This window comes from Etheostoma cragini, chromosome 3 (assembly GCF_013103735.1).
Source record: "Etheostoma cragini isolate CJK2018 chromosome 3, CSU_Ecrag_1.0, whole genome shotgun sequence".
Classification (NCBI taxonomy): Eukaryota; Metazoa; Chordata; class Actinopteri; order Perciformes; family Percidae; genus Etheostoma; species Etheostoma cragini.
This window is the reverse complement of record NC_048409.1, coordinates 26249681-26276637: the sequence shown is the minus strand read 5'-3', so window position 1 is coordinate 26276637 and position 26957 is coordinate 26249681. Positions and strand designations below refer to the sequence as shown.

At 40.3% G+C, this 26957-nt stretch overlaps 1 protein-coding gene across 2 annotated transcripts in view; it reads left to right on the top strand.

Moving 5' to 3' along the window:
• The window catches only part of bcas3 (BCAS3 microtubule associated cell migration factor), a 305863-nt gene that overhangs the window by 143238 nt on the left and 135668 nt on the right, over positions 1 to 26957 (top strand). Inside the window, exon 23 of one of the 2 annotated variants that reach the window (XM_034867220.1) lies at positions 24543 to 25341. The exons of the other annotated variant lie outside the window; for it this stretch is intronic. Coding sequence (XP_034723111.1) covers positions 24543 to 24553 — 11 coding nt within the window. The 3' untranslated portion in view covers positions 24554 to 25341. Of the gene's footprint in view, positions 1 to 24542; positions 25342 to 26957 lie in introns of those variants that run through there. 2 annotated transcript variants of the gene reach the window in all.

Sequence of the window (26957 nt, the reverse complement as noted above, 5' to 3'; positions counted from 1 at the left end):
ACAGAGTGATAATGCTAATCAGGCAGTGGCTCACTGCACTTTCCTCAACGGGTTAGTGTTAGCCAAGCATAGCATAATCCACACTTGCTCTGTGTAGTAAGTGGGCTGTGGTGGCAAGTCTAATGCTAATGAGTAAATGAATTGTGATTAGTGAGTCACCTCTGCATTTGTTACCCTGATAGCCTGGTGGACTAGTGCCGGATCACTGGCTCAGTCATTAGCATCCTACTCATGTTAGCGCAAATATACTGTACATATGAGTTCTGACGTTATTCACCCTGCCCACACACAAACACACAGTGCAGAGGAGCACTGGCCCAGCCTGTTGTGTCTACTCACTTGGCCAAATTGAAAGTCTGTGGTGCATGCAATGGCCATTTGAAATCCGCCTCATGCACTGTGGCATTAAATTAGTGGTAGCAGCACTGGAGAGATGCTAGAATATATGTGCATGTAAGCAAACTCACAAATAGAAACATGCATGAAAACGCAGCTCCCAGGTAACAGGGCTCGGTATCTTGAAATGAAGCAGGTTTCTTCTCACTCATGTAACCCAGTGCTGACACTAGTTCCTGTACTACTCTCCCCCCCTCTCCTCCATCTCAAGGATAGTGAGTAATTAGAAGCAGATGGAGCTGAGACTGGTGTAGTCAGATTGTTATTTTAGCCCTCTGCACAGCCACTTTTATGCCCTCTCTTTTCCTCTCAGGCCTGTATTCCATATTCAGACACTAATTCCTGACCTTAACACAACACAGCAGCCTTAATATTTGAATATGTTCCAGTGATGGCTACAAGTTGAGGAACGTCTTGTTTTCAAACCACACTGAAGGAGATATTACAGTATCCAACAGTAGATATACAGGAGGATTACATCATGGAAAATAGGAATAGTTGCATCTGTGATATCACCCACCCAAACGGGGACCTCCGGGCTCTGGTGACGTTCATCTGCATGTATGGCAGTACACTGAGCCGGTTGAAAATCTGCTAACTTTCTCGTAAGTTAACATCTAATACTAGCGCCAGCTAGCTAGCTTTGGCTGACAAGGTCCTACAGAAAGCTAAACAAGACATTTTTAGGCAACCAAAATGTTCCAGTTAACTTTAATATAGGGAATTCACACTATGAAAGGGTCCACTTTTAAGACAAATACACAGAAGACACCAAAAAACAACTCTAGGGCTATTTCAATGTACACGGTGCCTTGGATACACATTGCTAATCCTCTAAACTGATTGACAAGTTGGCGTGTAGCCACTCCCTAAAGCATGCCCTGCTTTATTGTCTATATTAAAATAAACTGGACCATAATTTAAATAATAAACATTGTGCTGTATGGAAGTAGACTTGAAACTAGCAATTGAAACCATAAACTCATTAGGAAAAGGTTTACTGAGGTAAAACAAACAGTGAGAAGAAGTGTTTTTTTCTCATAGCCTTCTATACAGTCTGACTTCTTTTTAAGAGCAGTACAGTCTCTGTAACGTCTACATTGGCTATTAAGGCCCGGAGGTTGCCGCTTGGTCATTCCTTATGTTAGGCCTACATCCCATTTGGACATCAAAGGGTAGCCAGAAACCACTGACACCGGATCAGCTTTAACTCATTTCCTTCACTGTCAAGATTAAGATCAAAGGAGTTTCTAATCTGATTCCAGGTCAGCACTTAATAGCATCTTGTACTTTACCTTCCTCATCCTTACTGTGACAGTCTCCGCTTCTGCAACAGTGGCTTTGGTCATAGTGAGTGCCTGTCCAGTCAAACTAGAAAGCCAACGAATGTTATGTAATGAAATTGTTATACTTAATAGGGATCACACATAGATGCTTAAGGTTTTATTGAAGTACAAGTAAAGTTAGTATCACTTCTTCTTCACGAGACATAATCTTGCGTATTTTTACCATATTGTTGAAATTCAGCCAGTTAATTAGGTCCACTTAGCTGCCTAATGAGGTTGAATATAACAATCCTGCAATAAATCATACTTTCATCAGTTATAATGTTGAAATTGTTTAGTTGTGTTGATTCAACTTGGAGGCTGCTGTTGGACTGAGAGATTTTGTCTACCCAAAAATAATAATTTGTATCACATGTCTCTATTGCTAAACTGCATTAGTTTTAGCCGGGGGATTCTAATAAACTGGCATCTATATGGTATGTGTAGTTTTACACATTTCAACATCTTTGCTCAATTGCCTTGTTTGCCCAATTGGGGGGGTGGGCGCGAAGCCATTACACTAGTCAGCACCTACTGTTGAAGTGTTTAATTTTGCCAGATTTTCTTCCTTTTTACTTTGTCAGATTGGTTTCTTCGTGACTAAACAGTGAAGATGTTCGCAGGCACCACATTGTTGCTAGCAACAGCATTTGTGATTTGTTTTGACCCACCCGCCCAGTCACAGGCCTCCACTGGCATGCAATGCTTTCTTGCCCCGTACAAAATATTTATTGAGCAGCATCTTAGTCACGTTTCTTTTTCCAATAAGCAGGATGTGAAGGGGTACCCGACTTCCAGATAATGACACATATTGTGGTGACATTAATGCTGGATCAAAGGGCCGGCTGCTTCATGACATTTCAGCTGGGGTAAACAAACTCAGATCGGCCTATTACGGAGCGAGCAGAGCGAGGGACGACTGCCTCCACCACCCCCTCAACACCTAGCAAACCAACCCACATCAGCAGGGTAAAAGGGCAACGACAGGAAAACAAACCAGCCTTATGTACTTTTGTGTGTGTGTGCGTGTGTGTGTGTGTGTGTGTGTTTCCAGTGTGCATGGTGCTTCTGGATTTCCACTCTAGGTTACAGTACTTTCAGCTCATCTCCTTTTACAAGGCGAGGCCATTACATAATTACCCACTGTCAATTAGATCACATCCTGTGCGGCACTGCCGGCTAAAGCCATGTTAATTAATCAATGGTCCCTAGAGGTAGCTTGCTCTTGCTGATGTCATGGCCATCGTGACCACTGTTGGCTAGAATCACGGAAAACGCATGTCTGTCACCACAGGAGGCAGGGAGGGAATTCCTCACATTCTCTTTGATATAAGAGAAGTCTAAGCTGTATGTGTAAGTGTTTTTATATGCTCATTAGTTTTCAAATCTAATTTAGTTTATAAGTTTTTATAGCAGCCATTGATATGATGTTAAGTCATGGGAGTTACTATTGAAATAATGCTCAAAGTGGATGTTTCTCAAACAATGAGATGCCATATATATTGTTATATATGTATATTGTTATACCTTTAGACTTTAGTAGATCATATTAGACATGCAACCCCATCTGAAAAGCCTGATTGCCTTTACTTCAGTTGAAATTATTTTTAGAAATCCAGATTTTGCGCCAGGTGCTTCACGCCGTGCGCTTAGATCTTTAAAATAGGGCCCTTGGTGTCAAAAGTCTATTCAGAACCGATTTAAAATCAATTCTCAATTTAATAGGGAACTCCACAGATTTTAAACTTAGTGTGTTTACAGCTGTTGTGATGTCACAGCAGTAGTTGGCGCTGAAGACCACACGTTTGAAAATGAAAGAAATCTGCGGTTGTGGAGTTAAAAATAAGTGAGTTTACCAGACCTCTGTGTCACTTTAATAGTACCGCTAATAGTATTACAAACCTATATCTCCAATCCAACTGTCTGAGGTTGAGTTGCACTGTAGTTTTGACAAGGAAGAATTTCAGAATAAATAAACAATATCGCTGGTTGTGCAGCATAGATTTTGATCATTTTTAAGCTGTCCATCATGACAATGTTATAGGAGTACAATTTAATAAATATCTGGTGCTCTTTTCATTATTAGAAATGGGGCCACTATTTTTAGTTGATATCTTTATTCCAGTGTACTGTGTTCCAAACCATTCACTCATGTATCAGTCCACTAAATTTCAATATGAAACATAACTGGCTGTTAAGATAACAGGTCTTGAAGGTCAAACAGACCATTAAGATTTGGCGGGTTGTTTTGTAGAGGGAGGCACTGCTTTTTGCGACAGTAGGCCGGTTCGTTTACTAGTGCTAGAGTTCATTGCTCCACTTTGCTAATGCTTGTCTCCGGGTGATAGCGTAAGATGCATTCGCGAAACACTAAACCTTACTCTTGCAAAGTTAGTTATTAAGCTATTAAATCCACAATGTGCCAAACACTTGCCCCACTCCTAGCCGGAGTCAGAAACATGAATTAAATGCCATTCTGCTGTCAGTGAATAAAATGTCAATGCCACAGTGATCTGTCAGTCTTATCTCAGTGGTCAGTCATATGTCTGTGTCTACATGCTCTTTACACTGATGCAGACGTGGTGCTACATGTAGTGTGTGTGTGTGTGTGCTTGTGTGTGTGTCTGTGTGTGTGTCTGTCTGTCTGTCTCTCTGTGTGTGTGTGTCTGTGTGTGTTGTCATAATCTTCCTGTGCCATGATCAAAGCAGGTAGGCCTGTGGTCCCACACTCACTCACACACACACGACAGACAAACATTCCTCCAAATGGTTGTTACATGCCAGAGTCAAATTAGTCCATGGGCTTTTTAAGTGGCACAAAAGGTTCAAATTAGAGACAGGACTTTGAAGCCGTACAGTTTGCAGGGATAGTCTGTAGCCCCTCGTGGTTTTGGCCTCCATATCATTCCCTCAGAAAAGAACATGTTCACATCAAAGGTTAACTGGGGCATGTGTACTGTAACTTGTCACCAGCATAGCCCTGATTTCCAAACAGCAGGGAATTGGGACAGAATGGTATGTGGGCCGGGAAGAAGCATAGTGTGTAATTACATCGGGATCTGTGGGTCGCTCTCAAGCCCTTTGACTGCATATTATGGATGGAGGTTGGTAATTTGATGAAAACACATAGATTATTGTAGATCATGTTCATATAGTAAGAGCTCACCTAGAGAATATCCATATAATGGTGCATGATAAAAGCCAGGACTGCTGCATTAGTCAGTTGCTCCATGGTAATAGTTTTTGTGTTTATCCCACAGTCTGGTTATACATTTACTCTTTATGCTTAATAACTTTTCATAAGATCTTGGACCATGAAGCTAGCAGTCACAATAGAATGATCAGCTATATTCACTTATGATCCGTCTACTGATTATTATTTGTTTTTTATTATTGTTAATATCAGAAAAATTATCAAAAATTCCCTTCACAATTTCCCAGATCCGTGCTGTCCGCTCTCATCCCGGCAAAACCTCTTAGCGGTGATGAGTGAGGCAGAGGGACCACGGGGTGCGCTAGCTAGCTAACCTAGCATTAGATCAGTTAACCACAGAAACCGCTAACGTTACTGTAGTAACGTATTTGTGGTGAATTCAATCATGGGGTCGCCCAGTACTGTTACCTATGGTCAAAACAATCACACTAAAAATTACTTTATTATAATGTCATGTGCAAAATTCACCAACAAGCATTAGCATGAGCCATTTGTCAACGTCGCACATTGACTACTAGCATTGAATACTAGCATAGAAATGTGCTAGTATTGTTGGTATAATTATAGGACATATGATTTACGATTACTCTCTAACGTATCATCTGATGTTTCCTGTGTTTGGCCGGGAGTTAGAGCAAGGTTGCATTCCAAATTACGTGGTTTGTGTGAACATTTTAAATTTCTCTGGGTTTGAACATTGTTGGAAAAAGTCCTTTAAAACAGTTTTAATACAGAAATATTATTTATCCCATCTTTAGAAGCTGGCAACGTAGGATTTCCCTAAATTAAAACTCTACAACTGTCTTGTAGTCAATCATCAAACCTTTATTCAGTTATCAGAAGATTTTCTGCTCAATAATTAATCAATTGTTTTAACATTAAAATTATTATGATAATTACATTTTTATTTATTTACTAGACTTCTTCTTTTCAAACCATTCCGCTGAAGAAACCAAACAACAAAACAAATTCCGTAGGTCATGTGTGCTTGTGTGCATGTGTGCGTGCATGCGTGTGTTCACCTTGGTGTCTGTGCTATATGGTGTTGCTTGGCAGCAGATGGAGCCTTTGGGTGCTGCGCAAAGCCACAGGCACTCTACCGCTGCTACAGCTAATAGCATGGCACTTAACATCAGCTATGCTTCATTGTTCAGTGGGCTAAGAAAAGACGGAAGAATAGAGAAGGATGACTGTGGCTGACTGTGCGTGTGTGCCCCATGTGTGTGTATTAATCTGCCTGAGAACAAAAAAAGTCTGGAAACTGTGACAACTGGAAAGGAAGAAAAAAATAAAGTATCTTCTTACATTACACCAATAGTAGAGTCTGTTGGATTGGAGGTTTGAAAAACTCTTATGCTAATACATGTACAAGCATTGAGGTTGACTGTGTGTAATGAGATGCAGGTGGACTTCCTACCATCTGGTCAATTCAGGCAGTTTTCACTCTGATATCAGTAAATAGTCCAGGGATTGATCAGAAACACTTGTGCCTCCTGTTATTTTCTACTTTTCCCCCCATCCCTTTACAGTATTACAACTCAGTGTACAATAGACAGTAGTCGAAAACACAGAAGAAGTGTTTAGTGGTACTGGAGCCAGACCTAGAATGATGACAACATCTAAGAAAGTTGAGTCAGTTCTTTTTTTGTTTGTTTCCTGTCTCTGTTGAGTCATATTTCTGTGGGATACAGTTCCAAGTAGGATTGCTTCATTATCAAAACCTTCCAAATGAAGATTTATGATATAAATCATGAGAAGACTCCTAACATCAACCACCCCACAGCGCAGGGGAGCGCTGTCTGGATTTTTCCCTCACCTATCAGTGGTGTTTGTGTGTTTTTTAGTTTGTGTGTGTGACGGTGTTATCTCCATCTTCACCTTTCTTGACACTTGTGTGGCTCATCAGTGGCTATGTGAAGTGACAGGCCACATCCTGGGGCAGCTGGCAGGAGCTGGCGTGCCGCAAAAGAGCAGCACAACCCCATGAAAACACAACACAACACAACAAACGCACATACACACACACACAAAACACACACACACCTTAGGCCATTCCCCAGTCTTAATTCCTAAACGCATTTGCTCCAGTTCCTGCTGAGGCGCTGCAGGGGAGACTGTTGGGGGATAGAGGAGGGGCAGGATGCATGGAGGACTAGCTCTTCACACACTATTACCCCTAACACACACACGCACGCACGCACGCACGCACGCACACATACACACACACACACACACACACACACACACACACACACACACACACACACACACACATATTCACACACACAGAGTAATCTACCTCCCCCAACATACACACAGTAAAAGTGACAGAGCTGAGGGGATTGGGCTGGAACAGGCAGGTAGGGCCCAGTACAGCCAACACACACCCACTGGCATGGAGGTGGGAAAGGTGGCAATGCCAGTGTCAGAAGACTGGCCGGGAGAATAATAGAGGCAGTGTCCTAAGTTTGTGCTTAGAAGAAATATGAGGAGAGATGTTAACTACGACCTACAAGTTTTTGAAATTTTGGCATAATCAAAATCAAATATAAAACACATGTCAATTTAGACACCATCTTTTTTTGCCTGATGACAATTCATACTTGTGTTTGTATTGATTACCTCATGGGAACTCAAAAATTAGCTTTCAAATATCACACTGAATTTGTCAAAATTAGCTGCACCTCCCTCTGCCCCCGGCTTGGCCCTGTGGTATTTAGTGAGGAAGCAGGAGCGAGGGCCAAAGATGAAAGTGTCTGGGGATCTAAGCAAAATCAAAAACAAATCTCTGGGAGCGTCAGGGTTAACCCCTTTGGCCGTTGAGGGCTTTGAAGTGCCCGGCCATACAGTTAATTGTTAGAGTCGGGATTAGAGAAAGGTGGTAACAATTTAACCCGGGCAACAAGAGGGCTGAAGGCCACTGCTCAGGCCTATCAGGTGTTTGCAGATGTTTTGTGCGCCTTGGGAAAAGCAACAGCAAACTCCTGCAGATGAGAGGACGGCTTAACCGACCCATAATGCTTTGTTTGCTCAAGCCCCCATCACATTGTAATTGGCTGGGAGGGGGAACAGAAGCCAGCTGATTGGACAGCTGGTGCACTTACCGTAACTGTTACTATTTTTGGTAAGCTCAGTATGCTGGCTCGGGCCAATGGTTTCCATCCCTGTGCAGTGATCAAGATTGTAAACGGAAAAGAAATTGTAAAAGAAGCGGTGAATATGGATTTTCTGCCTGTACACTCGTCAATTTGTCCTCAGTGTCCTTGATGCAGCAGGGATAGGATGTAATTTCTCCAAATCTGGAGGCACTTAATTTGAGCAAACATGTCAAATACAGCTTCAATCAATGTCACTGCGATCTGATTTAAAAATAAATAAATAATAATAATATGTCTATCTGCACTAATATTTCCCATCTTGCAAGTTACACTTTATACTACTACTACCCAGTGGTGTAGTCTACGTGATATGCAGGTATACGCAGTATACCCACTATGAAAACCCAGTGATATGCAAGACCATGCTTTCTATTATATTTTTGATATATTTTGAATTGTCCTCTATGTTTTTCATCTTCACATATATAAAGATATTTCCAGCGTAAATTGGTGCATAAAAGTGTATCCGAATACAGGAAACTTTTATATATTTTTTTATATATATATATATACACGCACACACAGACAGGATTTTGTGTGTATTTACCCACTACAATACATTAGACTACACCGTTGTTAACCATTGCAAATGTTACATGTCAGGAGCAGCATGTATACGCGACTGACACCTGCATTTGTTCAAGCCATTGTGAAACTGACCTTCACTACAAATGTCACTGTCCTCTGAACCAGAACAACTCTTTTAACCAGTAAACATCACAAATTCAATCGACAAAGATAGATCTCAGTCAGCTCCATGCTGGTTGACGAGGAAGAAACCTGTATACGTTTCATGTTTTTGATTAATGTATTTTGTAGCTTTGAATACCCATGAGGAAATCTGAAACCTGAAAGATTATAGTGATTGGGGGCCTTGATCAATAACTGTAGACATAGGTCAGGTGCTTACCAACATATAGACAGTAGGAGATTTGTGTCTTGAATGTGCTGTTTCACTCCAAGCAACAGAAAGAAAACCCCCAAAAAACCTAGAGGGACAGATGTGTCAGATGTCCTACATGCTACCGAATGTCTTAAAAAAGCACTGACAGTATGTATACAGTCTCTCTACAATTTGCTGTTGTTGCATATACACTTTGGCTATGTTCAAGGGTCATAATCTGCTCAATGCTGCATGTGAACATTACGATTGAACTTGCAAACACATATTACTGTCAGGTTGTGTTGTACCTTTCCTCGTTGTCTCTTTCTTTTATGTTTATCCTCATGGTCATGACAGCTGATGTCTTTTCTTCTGCTCTGGTGTGTTTGGGACTTGCTGGTACTGCTCCCAGCTGCCACCTCTACTTCCTGTTGGTGCTCTTCAGGCAAAACAGGCCATATTTGACCCAGAGCTGAGTTTACATTTAAAATAGAATAAATCTGTTTGCTCAGTCTTTTCTCTCTTCTACCTGGCTGCATCTATGCTGGGGGTTTTCTACTAATTTGCAATGTATGATAAACCTAAATTGTTCTGTGTGCATCAGAATCTGTCTTTTCATCTTACAAGGTACCATGGAAATGATTAGGCATCTATTTTGACGAAAGGTTAATAAATCCATCACATGGATTTCTATATATGATTTTTTTTTCATCGTTAATACCTCTAGAATAAGCTAACTATGTCAATTTCTAGCCGCAATCTAGTTCCCACTTCTTGTCCACTTTCACCTAAAAGACAAAAGAATAAATTAACCCTTTCAGTGATATTTGACAATTCTGTATAAGCCAGTATCATGTTCATTGATATGTTTTTTAGTAACTTTCAGTGCCAACATCTCTGCAATATCTGCACATGGTAACTATGTTTGAGTTGAGCTATATTTAGAAAATAAAACACTAAGGTTAGGAAAAGGTAATGCTTACAAATTAAAAAAGAAAAATTGAAGCAAACGCTGCTTCACAGTCAACTCCATCCACCACTCATTCCTCCACCTTTCCACCTCACTAAATTAAGGTCACACCCCTCCTTGCATTTGCACTCAACATTGGCAGTTGACATGAATCATGTGCTGCAGAGTTGTTCAATTTGAACATAATTCCCTTGGAAACTGGGCTAGAATAGACATGATTGGAGAACATCTCTATCCATTGCTGGTAATGACCGTAAGCTCAGAACTAGTTTCAGTAATGTGTTTATTTTTGAGAACTTCTGCCTAATTGGTGCTCACTTGTTACTTCTCTTAACTTTTTTTAACACATTGTAAAAAATACACAACTATTGCAATCTTTGCAAATGCAGTGTGATGCAAAGTATCTCACTCAAGTAGACAGTGATCAATCAACCAATACGCTCACATTGTTAATGCACAGTTAACTGTCTGTTTGTTACGCCATCATTTCTGGTAACCATATTAACAGCAAGGGCAGTTGATGGGTGTGGCCATATTTTTGCTGCCCCGAAACAGGCTGTGACAGCCCTTGTAGGAGGTAGTGGCAGATGTGTCCTGTATCACTGGCATGGGTTTTGTGTTGAGGGGTTAGCAGAAGTGACGCTGAGTTTTGTGCAAGGCGTCTGTGTCTCAGGTTTGATTGGCAGACAATGGGGATAGCCCCACATGACCCGCCCTGCTGGGATGGAATTAGGCTTTTCCTTAAACAGTCTGCCAGTTGTAGCTACAGACAGGCCAAGATACAGGGCCAAAATAGACCATTAGTTACAAATAACACGTAATGTTGTCATTGTCATAGTATTTTGACATACTTGACATGATTTTTGTTGTAGGATTATTGTATGAGATTGCATTATGTTGAGTTCAGGTATTTTCCAACACTGCTCTTAATTAAATGATAATTTGGCATGGCGTGCGTTATATACAGTATATTGGAAACATTTTGACATGAGTTAGTACTACAAATAGTATATAGTAAGACTGCATACGTGTTTGATTAGGTGGTAAGGTTTTTTGAAACTTTATAAAGTATAATTTAACACCACAGATAACAGACAGGATTTTAATTTTGTTTAAATGATTTCCACTGGCAAATTTTCCTTTTCAGATTCATCATTTTGTTGTTAAATTGTCAGACCATTGGAGTATGTTTTGGCATTTCAGCTTGATAAAGGACATTTTATCAAAATAGTTAATACATAATCATTTCAGCACTGAAATGACAAACTGGAACCAGTGAATGTTTAAAAACTGACTGAAAATAACTTAAACGATGAATCGATTATCAAAATTCTCTATTAATTTTCTGGTGCTTGATTTTTTCAGCCCTATAAGGAAAACTTAAATATCAGCATTCACTCTCACACCTGAGGGAGCTGAGGAGTAGGGACATCCACTATCTTTCCATCTCATCCCAAATTGACTTAGAGGATCCTTGCACCATGTTAACTGGTTATCATTTATGTTGCCTACGACAGCACCGACTTGGTTATATGGTGACAGTGTGGTGGGATATCAGTACGGCACGCTGCCTCTGGCACCACGAGGTCCATTTAGCAGCGGTTTTTATTGCCCTCCCCACCCCCCCAACAGTATCAGAGCCTTTCTTTCTCTATTGTATCTCCTCCACACACATCCCTGCTGTATCAGTCTGTTATCCTGTTTACTTCATTTCGGCTTTTTACTTTCCTTTTTTTTAAGGTAAGATCTTTCAAATTTTCAAAGTCTGTAATTCAAGGCAGATTCATTGACTGATGAACTAAGACTTGGGTCTGAGTGCAATTCTGTCTCTGTCCTGCCCCTCCTTTTGTACACCAATGCTGTATTGTTTAGCTGTGTTCAGTTGCTTAAAAGGCTGGTTTTGCCAGCTGTGTTCTGTTTATGTTAGGTCTTAAATTCAACAAATTCAATTAGCATTAAAACGCAGATTTTTTTCTTATAATAACCCTCTTTCTATGTCTTCTTCATCTTTGTTTGCAAATACTTTATTCCTTACACCTCCAATTTTTCTCCACCCCTTCTTCCTCTCCAACACCATCCATTTTCTCTCTGCTTACCCCAAACCCCCACCCCACCCTGGTGGGGGTGTTGTTTGTAAAGCATTATAATTTATAACGGAGCAGAGTGGATTTAATTTCAGTGTGCAGGGGGCTCGCCAGCAGGGCGCCAGCCTGCAATCAGGAGAATCATCAGCTCACACACACACACACACACACAAAAACACACAAACACACAAACACATGCACACACACACACAAACACACACATACCGCAGACCCCCACATAGAGCCAGCTAGAATGGAAAGTATTATCATTGGCCACAAACGGACAGTGTTTCTCGTCACCCAACTCCCTGGATGCTCCCTCTGCAGCCCGGCACCTTCTCAGCTTCACTTTCAGCCCTGTTGCAGCTGCTCTCGCTCTCTCTTCCCCTCGCTGTTTCTCTGTAATTTTGTCTGTCTGCGTCTGGCTTACATTATATACATCTTCCTCCCCTCCCCTCCCCTTTCTCTCCCTCTCTTACTCATTGTCTCTCATTACCACTCATTACCTATTTGTTTGGGGGTAAGACGTTTTCCTCATCATAGATCCTGCTGCCTCCCAAAGACAATAAGGGTTCACCAGGAGGTCAACTCCAGCTATTAGTCCTCCCGTGTCCCTGTCAAATATTTGCCTCCGTTCCTCCCTCTCTCCATCCCTTCTTTTCTGCCCCGGGGGGGCATTTTTTTCCCTCCACCCTACCCATTTGCCAGTTGCAATTTCCCCTTCATAAATCCTGCTTCTGTGGCAAACTGTGCCAGACGGTGGGATGATCCTTTCTTGCAGAAGGTCAAAGACCGAGCAAGAGGAGGAGGAGGAAAAGATAATGTTTCTCTTTAGCTAGTCATTTTGCTTTGCGTTGGACACAACAGTCCATTGGTTAGTGACCCTTTAAGCTGACATGACAGATACAAGTTAGTTGATGTGAGCTTAGTGCACATACAGTAGAGCTAGAATTGGATTTACAGCACATATTGTTTTGATTCAAACTTTCCCCTCAAATTATAGGTGTTATATGTGTTTGTACAACAGTGTAAAATACCTCACTTTACACAAACTTACCTTTGAAAACCAATTACCAAAGGGCAGCAAGGGCAGGACTCCATCTGTGAAGAACAACACTGAGGATCAAATTCACATAGACTTGCTCAGTTCAGTTTCATGAAAATACTCTGACAAGCATCTCAACAGTTTACGGTGTACAGGACTGTATTTTTCCAAGCATGTATGTACTATAACCATTGTTTGTGGAAGTTCTCAAAAATTTAAAATGAGAGAGAACCGAACTGTAAAAAGAGAACGTTCTTACAATCACTGCTGTCAAAAAAAGCAAGTTTTAGCCAAAAGTAAATATGGCTCTGTAATCATTGAAAACATATTGTTGTTTGTCCCCTTTTATACAGGTTAGGTACTGTACAAATGTCTTTTAACTTTATTCTGAAAACTTCTACACCAAACAGTGGCTCATGTGCTAATTTATTGCAAAAAAAACGGAAGCACTTAAACATTACAGTATTTTAATGTATTTCTTTACTCGTATTTTCCAAAGTATGGCCACATATGCACAGTCACAAGCACTCCTATGGTGGTGGCTTGTTCCTGTTTAGAATCCACCACATGCTTTTAGGGGGCACAGCAAGGGTGACATAAATCCCAATCTTGTTTTACCTTATTCCATACATGTGGGCGATGTTGTCATGAATCAGTTAGCATGTATGATCTAACTAGACCTATACCATGGACACAGTTTTCTCTCTTATCCACTAGTTCTTGTGCAGAGCTGCTACGATTTACTGGGAAAGCATGATGCTCCCAGTACACAATAGAGTACAGGGGCCATCTCTGGCTTCTTATTAGCATTCATCATGATGCTAGCTTTATGAGCTGGGCTTACTTGACTACAATGGTTTAGCTATCACAAGGGTGAGTAACTTTTACTAACCATTTCTGAACGTTTTAAAAGAAATCTGTCTTGAACTGTGACACAGATTTGAGACTTACTTAGAGAATAAGGCGCCGAGCTGTATACGTTCACAGGCTGACACACGTTTTAGTATAGAGGGGCTAGCTTGCCTACCCCTGAGCAGAATTGACCTTTTACAGTGAGAGTAGAGAACCCTGTATTGTATATGCATTTAAAAATCCAAAATGTGTCAACACTTTAATAGATTTAATGTCTACCATTTGTTTTGGGTAGATTTATTGTCTACCATGTACTTTGGGTTTTTGTTGCCAGAAGAGTTCATTAACAAACGCTTTTCATTTGTTATTATGGAAAAAGGACTCTCTGATTCATCCTTGGTTGACGAGGATTTTCCTCTGTCCTTTTATTATGTTTGTTATGTGTGGGTTTTTTTTTGGTGGACATTACGTCAGATCCAGAAAATTTCAAATTGTCTGTGAAATTGTCATGCAGGAATTCTTAAGAAATCAATATTAATTTAAGATGAACTTGTGTACTTTTACTACTTTTATCACATGCTGCTTGTCCGCTGTCATAGCTGCCAGCTGTAGAACTTGTTTTGCAGCGCTACACATCACTAAATCTAACCTCATCTTGCTTGTATTAGTTTGTTGCATTGCTGCCGCACTTTATCCTGTGGGATGCAGATAGTTTTAATCTGGGGCCTTAGCCACTGAGTTGTTCTGTTCCTGCTGTTATATTAGGATGATTGGACAGCTGCTGGGGGGGTGCTAAGCTGGGAACACTAGTCCAATCTCCAGTAGGACATTTGTCTGACGCGTAAGCAGCATCATTGTTCTATAGTGTGTGTGTGTATGGTGCAAGGTCTGATATGACAAGAATTCACATAGGGTTGGTTTATGATCAGAAACTTGGAATAATAAATCAATATGCAAAAACATACTGTTTTGTATGATTGAGCATTTCGTGCCTGGTGCAAGTGTATTGTTATTGTTAACTTTTGGGATCCGAGCACAATCTTTCTCCATTTAGTATAATTAATGCCCTGCCTTTCCACTCTTCTTGGATTTGCTCACCTTTATCTAACCCCAACTAACGACTATAAGAACTGCTTCATGAGCTCAGAAAAATAACATACGAGCACAACACACACACGCTGCAAAAGGTTCGGCATCAAAAAGCCACAATTAGCTCATTTATATTTGCTGGACATTTCTGAACCACATGAATTGGACAGGAAGCAGGTCATTTCTCTCCCTGTTATATGCTCCAGAAGCAAAAGTTCAGAGGAAGGACTCATCTCATAAAGGCTCCAACATGAGCCTTTTTAGTTGTGGATAGCTGACCCCCCCACCCCACTCCAACCTGTCTTTAAAAAACTGAAACAGTGTGCTATTAATTAGTCATTTGATTTCAGCTAGGTAGAGATGAAGGTTGAAGTTTGGCATTATTTACCAATTTTTTGTTGGAGTGACGAAGCTAATATGTTCAGGGCAATGACTGGATCGACTGGATATATAAAAGATTTTAAAAGATAAAAGTGCACGGAAATAAGGAAAGAGGAGATTTTGATGCATGAACAAGGAATGACAAAATCATTATGCTATTAAGTCTTTGCATTTTTTAAATCTGATAAAGTAACAATTGAATGATCCTTTGGGACACCGACTGGTAAAACACACAAAAGTACGTTTTTTTTAAAGCGCTAGTCCACTTAAATTACAACAACAATAAAGGTGTCCTGGTGCCAAAGGGGCGTCAAACGCTTTAAAATTCTCGAGTATAGTCTCGCTGAGATCGTTTGCTGAAAGTCAGTAAGGGGATTTTTTTCATGAAATATAATATTTATATATAAATAATACATGAAGAACTATCAAAATAGTGCTGACAAATTTTCTGACTATTGGCAAATTGTCATGTGTCAGTGGTAAATGTGTCAGCTCTTCATCTCTTCTCTATCTTACTTTTCTAACAGAGTTTAGTTTGTGGTGCTTACAGCATTGCAAAATTACCTCGTACAATGACAGAACACTTGTTATGTTTTGTACATACTACATTTTGCACACGTGTTACTGTTATTGAGTCCACCCCCCCGTATTAAGAGATCAGTCACTCTGGATAATCCTAGTGATTATACCATACATTTATATCATGAAATATACACAGCTAAACTAAGGATTTAGACAGTTTTTCTCCCCAGGTGTAATTAATTTCCTTAAAAGGGGCTGCGATCGGTGTGCCAGTTACAGGACCTTTTTGTGCATGCTGGCTCACTGGCATACATATCCAAATGGAATTGATTTATTGTTACTGATATTAGTTACACATGTGCTTCTCCTGCTATCACAAGTCAAAATGTCTTTGCAAGGCTGTCGCTGTTTCCCGAAAATGACACACTGTTTGGTTTTAAGTTGTTCCTTATGTCTCCCTTGTTTGTCTCTCTCACTTTGTCTGTTCAAGTGGAGTGGTTCATTAGTGTAAGGGACCCTCTCATCCAATCATTTTTTTTTTTTTTTGACAAACCTGAGTGTCACCAGGCAGATTAGGACTCCTAAAAACACTTCTCTGCCAAAGGAAATAAACCTAATGACCTTGGTTGCCTTGCCAACTTCTAAAGACAGGACAGTGTGTATGTGTGTTTGTTTCAGCGTGTATGTGTGCGTGTTTGTGTGTGTGTGTGTGTTTGTGTGTGTGTGTGTGTGTGTGCGTGTTCGTCTCACACTAATGGCTATAGAGTTGTATTTGTTTCATTTAAGTCAGAGTTATGAAGTGTTACAGAGCCCTTTTAGGTTTTAGCCTCCCTTGGCAGCAGTTAGGGTCTATATTACAAAGGTTAGAAAGCTTTACAGTCACTCATTTTAGATTTTTTTTTCTCTTTTCGTGCACACATGTACACACACTTACACAGACTTGAATGAAGCTGCAGTGGCCATGGCCTTTATACATGAGCTATACTCAAATTTAATCAAAAGTCATAATGGGTTCTGTGTGGGACGTTCCCTCCTGTGTGTGTGTGTGTGTGTGTGTGTGCGTCGGTGTGTGCAGGCAGACAGGCCAAAGGGGGCCTTAGAGGCAGCAGCGGTTGATTGGAGGGCGCATGTGTGATGTGGCTGAGAGATCAAACACATACTGTTGATGAATGTGAGAGCGGAGGGGGCAGCGCTCCTTTTCTCCGCTTCTGATCAAGGTTGCAGTGTTCTCGGTTCACTGCACGCGCAATCGCACGCACACACATACAGAGTGATAGAGTGAGTCATTGACAGTAAGAAGACTGGTCAAACGCATTTATATTTTACATTTCTGCTGCGTGTGTGTGCGGGTGTGTGTGCGGGTGTTGGTTTGTGTGCTTGTTGCCAGTAATGAGGTCAATCTCCTGTGTGAAGCTAAAACCTCTGTGTCTTTATCTCTGTTACATGGCCGCGGATTATTCTCATCGCTCTCAACACCACTTTCACTCTCAGCCCTCTCCCACACTCCATTACTACACACATTCAGCAACTGCTTCTTCTGTTCCTATTGACTTACATTCTAAGTCAGTAAATTAATTCCAGTATTTCTCCTCTAATGACCCATTTTGACAATAAATACCGGTAAACACTTCACGTTTTTTTTACATTGGATAGCTTATTGGCATTATTTCAATGACAACAAAGCCGGGAATAAAGTCAAAGATAAATCAACTCTACCAGTCAGACTCATCGATAGTTGCAACATTAACTATCATAAAAACTAATAGATTAAGTGGCCTTAATCAAAAAAATAAGGTTGATGAATATATAAATGAAAAATTACATTCATACGTGAATCACAGTAATCAATAATAATTCCAGGGGTTTTCGCCCAATGGCAATTTAGTTAACAGTCAGATATATAATATGGGTCATGTTAGTAATGTAGGCTACTTGTTTCTTTAGTTTGCTCAGCGCTCCTTAAGTTAACCACTGCAGCCAACATGCTTCAAAATGGGCTAGTTTGACTTTGAACGCGAGCTGAATTGAACTGCATCTTTACATTTGACAATGTGAACAACTACAGATACATTATACCTCATGCACCGACTAACAGTTTGAACCACCAACACCAACAGTTTAAAATGATTTATTTACCTCTGTAAATTCAACGGGTGTTATTGCGCTATAGGATTTTTTTTTTTCCTTTTGTGTAAATATTTAAATATAACATAAACCCAAATTAAATTGTTCATACACAGGCACGTTTAAATCATCTTCGCAAAGGAGATGGAGTACATTTTGTTAACTCAATTTTCAACTGACTTGTAGTCAGACAGCTGTTACTGTACACAGGGCAGTTACATTTTGATCATACTTTGGAACTATGTGGCATATCTGTATAAAATACATTGCTTGTGCCCTCCAGATGGTTTGGAGAAGATTTTGTCACAGCCAGCACATGTTCCTGTTGAACCAATGCGGAATATAGCTTCTACGTGCTTGTCCAATCAATGGACAAAATAACTCACCTTCAAGATCTAAGGTCCTGTCCTGAATATTATCTTGATTTGATTTCAAGGTTGGGTTGAGAGAGATTAATCAGCTCTAACACAGATACAAGTGTATTTCCACCTTTTTGCCACTGTGGCAAATGACAGCAGAAGGGGTATTAGCAGCCTGTCAAATTAAGCTTTGGTATCTTATACATGCGTTGTGTGTTTCTTAGATAGATAAAGGCTACAAGTCCGTCTTCAGTATTGGCTTCCATCTTGAGAGCAGGGTTGTTTTGGTTGATGCTTTGCTTGTATTTCTGTACTTGCCCATGTGCATCTTTTTTTGTTGTGTACACACACACACACACACACACACACACACACACACACACACACACACACACGTGTCTGTCTGTCTTTGCAGTCTGTTTCACCATAATTGCTAACACCCCCCTGCCCTCTGTTCAATTCACACATGACGTGGCCCACCTTTTCACCCATCTGTCGGAACTACTGTGTGTGTGTGTGAGCTGTGAGCTGTGAGTTGTCAGGCAAGGCTGGAGCGGTGTTGATCAACGGGCCAAGCCGATGGCATATGGCCATGTCCTGGGGTGCTGTGGCATGTAGGAATGCAGAATAGCAAACTGAACGGACAGGAGCTTGTGCACATGGCTGTTTGGATACTGATGTGCCAACATTGCATATGCAACTCATCGAGTGGCAGAGCTGGACGGCTCTATAGGATCACTACGCAAAATGCGTAGGGCCCCGCAAATTATGCCAGGGACCTGCCTCTGCCTCAGTGTGTCACCTGAAAATTACCTGAGAGTGAATTGCAGGAACTGCTATCAGATGAACTTGTGTTCTCCACACTCTAAGTTTGATGTCAGCAAATAACAGTAAGGTTAAGTTGATGTGATAGCTCGCAGTTCATCTCTCTCTCGTTTGTCTGTCTTGGTAACCTAGCTGGGCAGCGTTCTGTCTGACGTCTCTGACTCATTTTAAGCCAAGCCATGATCTTTTTCTAGCCGTAACAAAAAATATGTTGCCCGGACCCTAACCATGTAGTTTAGGAACTTGGATCAATAAGCAGAATCAAAATATCAATACATTTAAAAAAAAAAAGCTTGTGGCTTCCCTAAAATCTGTTTTTGAAAGATTGCAGAAAGTGCAGGGAGTCCATGAGCATGCTAAGTGTGCTGTGAGGTGACTTTCTTTCTACCTTCTCTTTGTCTTAAAATAGTAGAAAAAATAAAGAAAGAGAGTGAATATCACAAGAGTCACAAAGTTTAACCCTTGTGTGTCTTCCCGTCAAAATCAACACTTTTGTTGATCATTTTTATTGTTTTTTTTTTAACTTTTTCTTACGTTTTTGTCCCTCTTTTCAACACCTTTGATGCTTTTTCAATGTTCAACACTACGTAACACTAACTTATTAACTTTAGTTTCACAGTTATTGTTGGGATTTATGGTCAGTAAACCTCATTTGTAGGAAATGATGCCTAACGTTTGAGTTAGAAAAGCAGAAATTAGGAATTATTTAGACTAAAACTAAAAGATAGCATGTTGATGATAATCACAGACTGGAATATATCAACTTTTACTCAGTACTATTTCAAAACCACTTCAATTTGTTTATTTTATATGCTATAAAGTGGAATAAGACACCCCAAAATTAACAAAAGTAGAGATTTGTACTTGCCAAAGAGCGTTGTGTGGAACCAATCATGTTATTTGGGGTAATTAAAAAGAACATTGATATAGGAAAACGGGTCAATTTGACCCAAGGACAACATGAGGGTTAACTAACATGTTTCTTTTTTTTATTTAAAGAGTTAATCATTTCTTCCACTGTTCAGGACACAATGTATCACATAGATTCAGTTGTAAAAAGGAAAAGATTCATAAAGCAAATAAAAGCCAGTTAGGCACTTAAACATGCTGTGGAAAACTCTTTAGCCCATGGACAGCAGTGTAGGGGCCGGTTTTGCAATATGCAAATGCTTATTTTGGAAAGCTGAAAAGAATAATTCATCTGGACACAGCTTGTTCATTGCTAGCGGAACTTTGAATGATGATAATACTTCCCAGTAGAATATTTCCACTGAGGATTATTTTCACATTTGAGTGACCAACTTACTCACTGACAGATGTGTTAAACTCTAGATATCCCTAGCAGTTTTTTAGCCCCTATTATTTGATTTTGCATCTGTTTCATACATAAGTGGTATTGTGTTGTCTGCCTCAGCAGTGGTAGTGATTCATTTCCTCTAACCTAATGCAGATTTTAATCCAGTGATTTTGAAATAGCAGTATTATAATGACGCTTACAGAGGGATATAATGTGAGAGGGAGTAAAAGGGAGAACATTGGCGTGGAAAGCGATAAAGTCCTAACCCTTGCTCCTCTGTGTAGTGGATTAAATGTAGCCTGTTTATTACGAGCTGGGTTTGGGGAAAGAGGATAAAGTGGTCCCTCACCTCTACAAGAACAGCTCTGGGATTGTCATGGGATAGAGCCGATGCATTAGGGCTTGGTACTTATCATGCTGCTCACAGTGGGAGCACGGAGAATGTGATCTCTGAACATGTTGACTTGACCTTCCCTTTAATTAGGATGGCAAGAAGGTTAAAATTGGACAATAGTCTGACAAAGAAGTCCTGGTCAGATTTACAGGTATCCTGTGTCACGGTGTGTCTAGCAACAAGTTTCTACAGATTGAGGACAGCGGGGGGCTCATGGCTGATAAACCCTTAGGTTAGACTAGGAAAAGGGGTTTTCTTCACTGCCTGAGGAAAACATGGGAGACATTTCAAAAACAATTTTTTTTTTGCATCCATGGGAATTTGTACAACATATTAAATGTTATTATCCCATTTTGATGAGGGAACTTTCCCATTATGGAAACATTTTCTTTGAAGGGCATGTCTGTAATACATTATATGCACATCCATAAGACCTTATAATGCATTTCTAAGGCTTCATAAAAGTCATGACAAATGTTTATAACCATTGTATTACAACTTATAACAAGGGTTGTTAAGTGTTATACGTGGTTGACATTATGTATTATAGTTCAGCATTGATAAAGCTTTATATACCAAAGTGACAACAGTGTTTAAAAGAAGAACATGAGTCCTGAGTTACACAACATATTATAACTGCCATAACATCATAAAGACACAGAGAACTGCTCTAATATATCATGACCGATTCGGAAAGATAATAATGTCTTATAAACATAGTCTGACTTTGTGAGCTTTAAGTGACAGCACTAAAGTTATTAGCAATTTTACAATATTAGAAACAATTACTGAGGACTTTATCCAGTATTTGCTGGCTGCAAGTAAAGTGTAAGACAAAAAAAACATCCCTGGACATGTATGAAAGTGCAACAGAGAGTGAAGCAGGGTGTGGCTGTAAATGAGCATGTGAGCTCAGCCAACCTACACTGGATAAATAAAAGTGGGTAAATACAGTAAATTACAACAGCTTGTGTTTAGCAACGCAACGAAAGGGATAGTCAGCGCCATCCAAAGACACCAGCTAACATTACATGACTGTTTGCATTGTTGTTTTATTTTTGTTTTTTTAGGATTACTTTTGGGGCATTTATAGGCCTTTATTGACAGGACAGCTGAAAATCTGACTATCCAACTGAGCTATCCGGGCGCCCAACTTGTTGCATTGTTTATACAAGACTCACCAGCAATAAAAAGACATTTGACAGCTCTGGTACTCAGCAACTTTTTTTTTTAACCGTCATGTTGTCCTCGGGTCAAATTGACCAGTTTTCCTATATCAATGTTCTTTTTAATTACCCAAAATAACATGATTGATTCGACACAATGCTCTTTGGCAAGTACAAATCTCTTCTTTCATTAGTTTTGGGGTGTCTTATTCCATTTTATAGAATTTGGAAAAAAAATTGAAGTGGTTTTGAAATAGTACTTAGTAAAAGTTGATGTATTCCAGTCTGTTCGACAGTTCCTTTAATTTGAGTCTAAATAATTCCTAATTTCTGCTTTTCAAACTCAAACATTAGGTATAATTTCCTATAAATTAGGTTTATTGACCATTAATTCCAAAAATAACTGTACAACTCAAGTTAATAAGTTACTGTTACGTAGTTTTGAAAACTTCAAAAAAAGTGACAACAATATAAAAAAACATCAAAAGTGTTAAAAAAAGCGACAAAAACTTAAGAATTTTTTATTTATTTTTTATTGATAAAAAGTGTCAACAAAATTGTTGATTTTTTTTTATTTTGACGGAAAGACAACAAAAGGGTCAAGAGTTTTTTTGGGCCTTTTTAGGCCCTTATTTGACAGGATAGCTGAAGACATGAAAAGGGAGAGACGGGGGAAAGACATGCAGCAAAAGGCCGCATGTCAAAGTCGAACCCAGGGCCGCTGCAGTGAGGTGCAAACCTCTATCTGTGGGCGCCCGCTCTACCTACTGAGCTATTCACCCGCCCCTACTTTGTAAATTTGGGTATTTTATTAACCTGGAACCCCATCCAATACAGAATTGTAGCAACCCAGATACACATTGTAGTACATTTTCCATGTAACTTAACAATCTTAAAAGGTTTGTAAATAAGTAGCACTTAGTTGTGGTAATTCGTCAACTAGTGGGTCAGTTCCTCCAGATTTGAATAATAAACTGCAGGTGAAATAGAGATAGTTGTAATAGTAGGAAATTCTGTTTAATTAATGTTTTGAAGGCATGGAGCCTCAGCTTTATAATGGTGTTGTCTGAGTTTTTAGCAGCAAGGTGCAGTGTATCTGTGTGGATGCGTGTGTCTGATGTTGTCTTCAACAGTTTCACTCTGAAGCCTTGTCAGACATGCCATACTAAACACACACACACACACACACACACACACACACACACACACACACACATAGCTTCAGAGCCATTGTTTCTCACACAGCTGGGCGCAGGTTCAATTGTTGGTTGTGCAGTATTATCAGTCTCCCTATGTTAGCTAGCGTGTGTGCATGTGTGCGTGCGTGCGTGTGTGCGTGTGTGCGTGCGTGCGTGTTTATGCAGACATGTTCTCAGCTGAGGGAGCTGGTTCACGGGCCGGTCAGAGCCCCCTTATTTCCTTTTAATTGACTTAAGATGGGCAAACAAGACCTCAGCAAGCACACGGTACCCATTACACTAACACACAAGAAACACACAGCGCCAAGATGCACACTAATGAAGCACACGTACTGACACACACGCAGCCACAATTGGTCCTGCGTGTGTTAGCTGCTTTACAGTTCCATCAGACTAAATGAGGGGGTTGTGTTTTCCCAGTCAGCACTGTTGCCTTCCAGCCGCTTGCAGCTCTGCCAGAACTCATTCATGATCACCTTGCTGCATAATGTCCACCTTGGTTTAGTTACAAGTACTCCAAGCCAAAGGTTATGATCCGAGAGGAGGCTGTTTTGATGCTTAGCAAAACTAAGTTTCACATGACAGCTTGATAGCTTTTCTGAAGCCCTTTTCACACATGGAACATGGTGATGCTTGGTTGGCAGTGATTTTTGGCGTTAACACTTCACCTCTCACTAACAATTCCATGTTTACTCCTTTCACACATACAACAGTTTTGAGGTGAGCAGTGTCGGGACTCACAAACTCTGTTACTTAAGCCAGTAACTAGTACTCTTAACGCATTAAATAACTAAAGTTCCATAACTGAAAGGCTCGTCGCTTCCTTATTATCTCCGCCATCTGCCAGGAGTAACTGCTAGATTCCACCCGGTATTGTTCCATCCTCTACACAGCTTTATATCAAGAGCGTTTCATGCTCATGATTCACAATGTTTAAAAAATAAACTTATTTTATTGACTGCTCTGTTTAGTGCCATTATCACCTGCAAAATTGGGTACCTGTTTCAGCTGCCTGCTGCTGTAGATGAACAGAGACTCACTTTCTCAAACCACCAGCCATCAGCACCTTCAGGGGCTTGCTACATCCACAGCCAAATAATGCTTTAATAAGCTGCATTTCTCCCTCACTCTTCAGCCTTCTCCATCCATGGATATGCATGCTGAGGAAAAAACAAGCAAGCTTACAAAAGAACATACACAGATATATATCACCAACACAGATTTAAAACCCAACTTTATTTCCTGTTTGTCTCCTGCAGGTTATTCCTGAAAAGGAAGCTCCTCGCTCTCCAAATTACCATTTCAATTGATTTAATTTTTTTCCTCACAAGCATGCCTATCGTTTTCATTGCCCTTTCATATATTAATCCATCATCCATCCATCCATCCATCCATCCTTCCTTCCCTTTCTCCCTCACTTCCCAATCATTGTTTTATCATTGGTGGGTGAGAGAGAAGAGGACAGGCGAGAGGAGAAGGAGGAAGAGAGGAAGATGGCCAGCTTTCTACTTGTCTTTTTGTTTGTCTGTCTCATGTTTGTCCAGTTATGGCCTCTTAGAAAGTGGCCATTTTGAGTCCAAGTCCATTTGATATTAATAGGAAATAGTAATAAAAACAGAAATAGTTCCTTAGCCAAATTGAAATTTCATGTCAATATATCTTTCTATGTCAATTGCTGTCTGTAAAATGCCCTCTTCAAGAAAGCAGAATGTCATTAACTCTGACAGCAGTCAGGATTGTTAAACGGTTAACCACTTATCCAGATTTGGTGATCACATTCACACTGCAGGCTCACCCCTATTTTCTGCTGCGTTCCAGGCACGTTACGACCCCCGCGAGGAATTGCGGCCATTCAAGTCAATGCTTTATACTCCACCAGTGCGTGAAGCGGTTCTTCGCTCCGCAAAAGATACACAATATTTTCACGCAAGCCGCGCCTTTTCGGACAGGAAGTGAAACAGCGAGAGCATCCCTTTAATTTTACCAGAAGACACTCCCCAATATTGTATATGTCTCTTCTACAACACCACGGACGACCAGAGATTCCTCTTGGCGGTGGAAAAACATAATAGACATTACAGATCTTTTGTTTATCAGGACAACAGCCGAAAATAGAAGGTATGGAGATGAAAGGTAGATACTGGCTTAATTAACGTTATTGTTCTGTAAAGTACTTGTAGAGATAATTAAATCTTTGAGTTGCGTAGGCAGGACGCCCAGCTTTTGACGGAACAACATCGCGGCACAGCCGGAACCCAGCACTGACGTGCTCAATGGAATATCGGGGTCATTATCTTACCGTTATCTTACAGTTTTATTTTACAGTGTTTTTCAACACAATATAAATTGAAACCACACACACAATGCTTTAGGGGAGAAGTTGGCCATAACGTTTATGTTGATGCCCAACTGAGTCTCTAGTACTGCTCACGATTTGTACAACAAAATAGGTGATCACACAATGTGACATACCATTGACATATTGTAAAGTGTGACATACCACTGACATATTGAAATTTTGAAATGATATCTGTTTGATTGAGAGTAATTGTTTTCATCCTTATAATACTAATGCTGTCATCATCATGTGTTAAAGTCAGGACAGTTCAAATAAATAAAAAAATACTGGGGACTGAATGTTTCTGAGATAATGGAACCAGCGAATCTGGCCACAACAGTCAAACCACACAAAATTGAATTTAGATCAGCACCTTGCCCATATGAATGCTAAGTCAAACAGTAGTCTAAATCCACGACGTTCCACTTCTGGGATTGCTCTTGTATCAAAAATGTTGCTGTATGTCACTCCGGTGGATTTATGAGGACTATGGTTAACTGTTCCTCAGAGCTAGCTAGATTATCTGTGCAATCGGAGGTTTCTGTTGCAAGACTTAAACAACCTTTGATTGTACACGTTCTACTAAAACAAGTTCCTTCCCGAGGCTATTTTGCGGAGGTACCGTGGCCCCGCTCAGCGCTTAGCACTGCCCAAGACGATTGTGATTGGTTTAAAGAAATGCATCAGCATGTTTTTCTCCCATCCCACAATGATTTATGTACAATAGCTGCGCTGTGGAGGCGGGTCTGACAATGCAAGACTAAGTCAAACAGTAGTCTGGCTCAACAGAGTTACATGGCTGAGATAAAGCCTGACATCTGACGCATATCTTATTGGCCGGATGTCCTTCCCCTTCCTCTATCTTCGCTATCTATTTTGCAAAGGTATCGCTGCTGCATCCGGGGCTTAGTGATTGTGATCGGCTTAATGAAATACAAACAAGCCAGAGTGTTTATTCCCCTATCCCAGAATAGGTAAGTGTTGCACTTGGACCATACTCCAGCGCTGACACAGCGCTGTGGAAATAGGTCTAGCAATGCAAAACTTGTCAAACAGTAACTGTAAATTATAACTGCATGGCATCCTCCTTATTTTCAGTTTGAAGGAGGTTTCTGTAGGCGTTTACAAGCAGGTGAATTTAATGTAGTGGCCAATAGGTCTGTTTATTATATCAGAATTTGTGTAAGCCCTGAGGAGGGCGATGGATAAGTCCTTTCATGTGCTTAAAATTAAAACCCACAAGTGAAAAAAAAAAAAGTAGCAATGAAGAACAACAGAACGATGTGTTAAACATTTTGAAGAAGAAATACAGCTGAAATATGCATGGCAACATATG